At 39.5% G+C, this 7167-nt stretch overlaps 1 protein-coding gene across 1 annotated transcript; it reads left to right on the top strand.

Annotated features, from left to right (window-relative positions):
• Window positions 1-1331: 1331 nt before the first annotated feature.
• On the top strand, window positions 1332-6952 carry EOMES (eomesodermin). Its single transcript, XM_063450674.1, has 6 exons — window positions 1332-2278; window positions 3668-3822; window positions 4746-4867; window positions 5335-5493; window positions 5583-5644; window positions 6211-6952. Exons 1-6 carry the CDS (start codon window positions 1500-1502, stop codon window positions 6950-6952), a joined length of 2019 nt encoding a protein of 672 aa, XP_063306744.1. The 5' UTR covers window positions 1332-1499.
• The last annotated feature ends 215 nt before the right edge of the window (window positions 6953-7167 follow it).

The following is a 7167-nucleotide window of genomic DNA, read 5'->3' as shown; positions in this document are numbered from 1 at the left end:
TATTAGCTTATAGCACGATTCTGCATTAAATTAACTTATCTCTGGTCACCTGTACATTGTATACTTTTAAAAGGAATATACGTATATTATATTATTATTATTATTATTATTATTATTTTTATTATTATTGTCTGAGTAATTATTATCTTCTGATTAATTATTTATTCATTATTAATAATCAAGTATCGTTGAGTAGAAATCTGTCTTTAGATTATTAAGATCTGGTTGCAAAAATAATTTTAGCTAGCTAAAGTCTAGCTACCTGCATCTCGATAACCAAACTGTGTTTATTGTGTTGTTGTTGTTGTTGTTGTGAGTGTTTAATTTAAAGTAATTTACTAAGACACTGGTGTAAGGGATTAAAGTGTCAATTACTTGTTATGAGAAATGTATTGCTCTGGTTGATTGTGGAATACATAAGTAAAATACATAAAAAAAAATGTATGTCAATTTGTTAGGTCGTCTTCAAATGACTTGGAAAAAGGAGATATATAAGGCAGAATCAGACAGACACACAGGGGGTGGGGGGTGAGGAGGGGGTGTTAAAATGAAAAAGAACCAAAAAGAAAATAGGAAACAAAGGGGACACGGGAGGACAAAAAGAGGAAGACGATAAAAGAGAAAGAAAAAATAGAGAGAGAGAGAGAGAGAGAGAGAGAGAGAGAGAGAGTAGGGGAAGAGACAGAGACAGAGGAAGGGAGGGACTGCGAGTGGGATTTTAGCTATGTACATGCAGTCACTATGATTTGTGAAATATTGTGTCCAAGACTTGGCCAGTCACAATTTGTGTGTAAATGTGACACCAGTTATGCCTGGATCTTAGCTTAAACAGAGATCAGATCAATTCCTGGCGGCTGGCCTTTCTCTCCATCAAAGAGCTAAGTATTTTCTGGGACTATACAAGCTCAATGAATGGGCTGTCTGATCCAAACAAACAATTACAAAGGGAGGTTTAAACAGCTCAAAATTGGACTTTTTTTTTTTTTTTTTTTTTTTAGTTTAGCCCCAACCTTCTCCTTTTCAGCGAGTTTAGGGTAAAAATAATTGCTCAGAGTGCATTTGATCTTTGCTGCTCAGCAGCCAGTGAGAGGCACAGGTGACATGTTCCAATTAGGACTTGTCTAATTAAATTAGTGTCACAGAAAGCAACCAATAGGCCGTGGGCTGAGAGGCTTTTTTTTCCTCTTCTCCTTCTCTGTGCATCTTGCACTGAAAGAAACAGCAAGCCCCTCCCATGGAATCATTAGCCCTAATGGAGGTGTGAAGTTGCCTATGGTATATAAAAGCTCAGAGGCTGCTGGTTGACACATTTGATTTTCCCCTTCAAGTAAAGGAGATCTGTGTGGGCTTCCTGTTCTTGTGAAACTATTCATCTGCTGGGGAGACACCTATGGGACATTCATCACTCTGAAAGGGGGCTTCTCTCGGTGCATGCTGTGTGCATCATTCTCCAGCTCAGGGTTTGACTAAGAAGAAGACTCCATCCCCCCAGCCAGAGGATGCAGCTAGGAGAGCAGATACTGACTAGCTCTGCTCCCAACCTGCCCCACACTTTCTACCCTCTGCCTGGAGACCCCAGCACTGCAGCTCAGAGCCCAGGCTTGGAGTTCGGCGTGGGGCAACACAAGGGGCAACAACAGCAGCAGCAGCACAAGAAATACACCAGAGGGCTCCACTTGGACAGCCCCAGAGACCCTGGAAGCACTGGTACAGCTGCCCCCTCTATGCTGGGAGAGGTTGGAGAAGGCTTCACAGCCACCAAGACTCTGCAGGAAAGTGGGCGTAAAGGAACCCCAACAGGGGAGGAGGACATGAACTCAGTGGCCCCAACCTCAGCCCCCCGTTACCTGGACAGCAGCCTGCAGGCAGCCTCTGAGAGATACTACCTGCAAGGCCAGGGTCAGCAGCCCCAACAGGCAGGGGCAGAGCTGGGCTCCCCCTGCTCCATCTTCCCCTATGCACCCCCCCAGCACAGCGCCGTGTACCAAGCAGGGGGTGCAGCCAGGTACCCCCCTTATGGCAGCATGCTGCCCCCTGCCGGCTTCTCTCCTCCTGTGTGCCCCTCTCGCCCTCAGTACCCCACGGGGTACCAGTATGGGCAGGCACCGGCCACCATGTACAGCCCTTACCCAGCAGCGGGCTCTAACAGCGGGCTGAATGCTCTCGGACTGCCGGCCAGTGGAGCTGGGGTCAGGGCGCAAGTCTTCCTCTGCAACCGTCCTCTGTGGCTCAAGTTTCACCGTCACCAGACTGAGATGATCATCACCAAGCAGGGCAGGTAAGGACTGGCAAATTCACTGGGCAGCAATCAGCTGTGTTTATCAGTATCTTTTATAGTAAAACATAGTATGATCTCTTATAGTATAACAAAGTATCTGCCAAATTATATCTCATAGTAAAACAAAGTAGCTCTGCCAACCGATCTAGTATAACAAAGTATCTCTGCCAACCGATCTCATAGTTTCTCTGCCAAATGATAACAAAGTATTACACAGTGTCGATGCCAACAGATCTCTTATAGTAAAACAAAGTAACAGCTGGTCTTTGATTGCACCTCAAAGTATCTCTATGAACTAATAATAATTTACAGATGTACAAAGTATCCTTGTCTACTGATCACTTAAAGGTTTACAAACAATCTCTGACGTCGAATCACTTATACTTTAACAAAGTATCTCTGGCTACTGATACTATAAATCTATCTTAGCATGTCACCCATTAATGGAACAGGATTTGGTTTGGTTCTTGCATTGTATCTACTTTGTGCGATCGCTTTATCCTGAATTTAATTATTTAACATTTTCAATTGGGTCTTATTTACAAAACAATGAGTTCTGATCGCTTCATGACTTACTTTTAAAATTGATACCAATATAGCAGAAATAATGGGAAATAGTTACAGATTTTGCCAGTTTCGTTAAAGTGGCTCAACATTTACAAAATCGGCTGGCGAGGCATCACAACTCGCCGTTTAGCAAATATCCGCAAAATCTACAGGCTCTTTTGTAAACACCTGAATTCTTTATTGATCGATTTAGGACATTTTTTATTTATTTATTCTAGTAGATTAGGATTATTGCTTAACATTAAGGATTTTCTAAAGTGGTTATAATTTGTTTTAGTGATTCAATATTTAAACAAATGACCCAAAGTTAAGGAATAAATACAATTGACATTTTTTGTTAACTATTTAATAATAGCGGCCCCCTAGCTGCTATATTATTTTTATTTTATAAGTTATTTGTTGCTTTTTTGTTTGTTTCTATAAAAAAATGTTGTCCAGGTGTGTGTTTATCCTGTGTAATTGCATATATCCAGCATACTATAATTTTATAATGGGATGTATTTAAATCCCACAGTGAGATGATGCCTGGGAATGAATGAGACCCCCTTGGTGTCTGTCAGACACTTTGGTTTTTGTGTCCGGTGAGACAAGAGGGCTGATCATTTAACCCATTCAGTGCCGGGGTCTGTTTTTGTAGCACCTTTGTAGCAACTGAACGATAAAATTCATGCCAAGCTGGCTAATTCGGTGCAATTTGGTTCCAGTATAACTCTATATATTCTAGTGTTTAATAACTGGTTTTTTTTTTCTTTTAACTTTCTTTGTTATTCCATGTCTTTTTTCCTCTTTTTATGTGAAATAACACAGTGTATGTTTTTGCAGGAGGATGTTTCCTTTTCTCAGTTTTAACATCACAGGGTTAAATCCCACTGCCCATTACAATGTATTTGTAGAGGTGGTTCTGGCTGACCCAAATCATTGGCGCTTCCAAGGGGGCAAGTGGGTGACATGTGGCAAAGCGGACAACAACATGCAAGGTTAGTGTCCTTCTCAGACTGAGCGTTCCAACTTTCAGCTAATTTCCTACAAATATTACATTGCAGAGGGAAACAAGATAGATAAACACATAGGGTCTAAATGTACAGTCAGAAAGACCTACATACAGATTAATCAGGACAGACAAACAAACACAACTGATTAGTTCCAACAATAATATTTCAACTGAATATTATAAAATCCATTTGCAGGTCACATGGATAAAAGAGGTTAATTCAAATCATTTTACATTATTTAAGTAGATTTTGGACATTTTATTTTTATGTATTCTAGCAGATCAATATTATTGCTTAACATTGAGGTTTTTGTTTAACGTTATCATTTGTTTCAGTGACTCAATCTTTATACAAATGATCCAAGATAATAAATAAAAAAAAATAACAATATATATTAACTATTTAATAAAAATTATCCAATATTAGGAACCAATAAATATTGGTTCAAAACAATCACGTCTGCTTACTTCAAGACCGACTTTCAAAGTGTACACCAATATAGCAGAGAAAGGGGGAGGGGGCTACAGATTTTCTCAGTTTCGCCAATGCGGCTCGAACTTTGGAAAATCGGTTGGCAAGTCATCATAACTCGCTGTTTAGTGAATAATCTCCAGGCGTTTTTGTAAATGTTTGAAACTGATATTCTCGATACAGTTTCTTTCCATGTAAAAATAGTTTATTTGCTAATAGTTCTAGAGACAGACAGACAGAGACAGACAGACAGAGACAGACAGACAGAGACAGATAGATAGATAGATATTGCTATGTATTATATACATTTACTTTACATTCTTGTATTTTACAAATCCCTCTCTCTATGTCTCAGTTTAGTGAATCTTTTTCTCAGTGTTTAGTAAATAAGCCTCTGCGATATCCCCAGCCTATAATGTTTTATTTTCTCCCTATAGGTAATAAAGTGTATGTGCACCCCGAATCTCCCAATACTGGGGCACACTGGATGAGACAGGAGATTTCTTTCGGGAAACTGAAACTTACTAATAACAAGGGGGCAAATAACAACAACACCCAGGTAAGGAGCTACCTTGGACAGCTCTCAGTCCCCATCCATAACTGGGATCCAAATGTACAAATGCAAGGCACACATAATGGCCAGTAATGGGTTAAACACTACCAGCTGCAATACTGCATTACAAATCCCACTAAATTAATACACTGTATCGTCCTACAACAAATAGTTTGACCTCTTAGTTCTAAATTGGTTCATTGCACATATTCCTTTTCTACAGCCCTAAATTATTCATTCATTAGAACAAGATGATTATTAATGTGTCCCATGCTGGATGCTCATAGCTCCCCTTAATTACTGATTATTTTAAACAAAACTAATAGCACTGTCACTGACTTTATCTAAGGGAATCAATGGGTGTAAATTAATCATCACATTTTTAAATGAATCGGGTGGTTTCCTTGTAAGAAATTAGCCTTAAAAGGAGAAAAATTTATATATATAATGTTTCATATCGTTTCTCCTTTCAGATGATTGTGCTGCAGTCCTTACACAAGTATCAGCCTCGCCTGCACATTGTTGAAGTGAGTGAGGAAGGGGTCGAAGATCTAAATGATTCTGCCAAAACACAGACCTTTACCTTCCCAGAAAACCAGTTTATTGCTGTCACTGCCTACCAGAACACTGATGTGAGTGTCTTGACCTCCAGAAAAGACCTGCTTGCTTTACATATCTGCTTTCCCTTTCAAAACTTAATCATGTATAAATCTTTTTTCAGATAACTCAACTCAAGATTGACCACAATCCCTTTGCAAAAGGCTTCAGAGATAACTATGATTCGTAAGTAGTTTTCTTATTCGACATCTCTATGTTAATGTATGTGTTTTTAAGCTCTATATCTCTTAATATTTATCAATATTTAGAGCTTGCACAATGAAAGATTCTATCAAACTAAATAGAAAGGCACTGTGATGTTTGATTTTAAAATGTTCAACTCCAAAACAGATATACATAACATAAATCAAGAAAGACTGTAAGGTAGAGAGAGAGAGAGAGACATAGAGATAAAAAAATAGTGATTGATAGATTTTTGTTTGGCTAAACTAAGCTGTCACCGAATTAATCAGATATTATTTAATTAAAGTAAAGATATAGTTGACTGATTTTCTCCATTTGTAATGATTAAAGACCATTAATATGTAGTAACTGAAACCCTGTTGGAGGTTTATGGACTAATGTTCTAAACTGGGAAATCAACATTTTTAAAATCCATTTATAGAATCTTGTACCATTTTGCTTCTTTTTTTTTAATTTCCAAAAAGTGAGATGACAATAGTAAACATGGCTGGATTGAGTAGTACTAGCCAGTTCTCCTAGTGATATCAGACTTGTATCTCTTTTTGTAGCATGTACACGGCCTCAGAGAATGACAGATTAACACCATCTCCTGCGGATTCTCCTAGATCCCATCAGATAGTGCCTGGGGCCCGCTACAGTGTCCAGCCTTTCTTCCAAGAACAATTTGTCAACAACCTACCCCCTGCTGCCAGGTACTACAGTGGGGAGAGGACTGTACCCCAAACCAGTGGGCTCCTGTCCCCCCAGGGCGCAGAAGAAGTTGCCACTGCTCCACCACAGAGATGGTTTGTGACCCCAGTCCAACAGGCCAATGCCAACAAACTGGACATGGGGCCATATGAGACAGATTACTCCTCCAGCTCTCTTCTCACCTATGGCATCAAGTCTCTGCCTCTCCAAACCTCTCACCCCATGGCCTATTACCCCGATGCAGCATTTGCCTCCATGACTGGGTGGGGGAGCAGGGGTTCTCCATACCAGAGGAAAATGACCACAGGTTTACCTTGGTCTTCAAGGTCAAGCCCACCTACTTTCTCTGAAGATCTTCTAGCCAAGGATAAGGTCAAAGAAGAAATGAGCTCCTCGTGGGTTGAAACTCCACCTTCCATAAAATCATTGGACTCCAATGATTCTGGGGTCTACACAGGGGCATGTAAGAGAAGAAGGCTTTCTCCCAGCACATCTAGTAATGAAAATTCACCCCCTATAAAATGTGAAGATATTGCACCAGAGGACTATAAAGATGCATCTAAGGGACTGGGCTATTATGCCTTCTACTCTAGCTCTTAAGGAATATATATAAATATATTTATATAAATATATATTAGTCTAATTTCTCAAATGAAACTGGATGGACCTTTGCATTAAATGCCAAAAAAGTGTATGGTAAATATACTTTCAAGAAGAGAAAAAAATAAACTCTTTGCAGTTCTCTCTGAAATTGAAAGTGCCAAAAAGTCTCTGATCTTCTGCAGATGGAACCTTGACACAATTTGATTTGTGAC

The sequence above is a fragment of the Pelobates fuscus genome, chromosome 4 (assembly GCF_036172605.1).
Source record: "Pelobates fuscus isolate aPelFus1 chromosome 4, aPelFus1.pri, whole genome shotgun sequence".
Classification (NCBI taxonomy): Eukaryota; Metazoa; Chordata; class Amphibia; order Anura; family Pelobatidae; genus Pelobates; species Pelobates fuscus.
The sequence above is the reverse complement of the archived record's forward strand: the minus strand, read 5'-3'. Positions and strand labels throughout refer to the sequence as shown.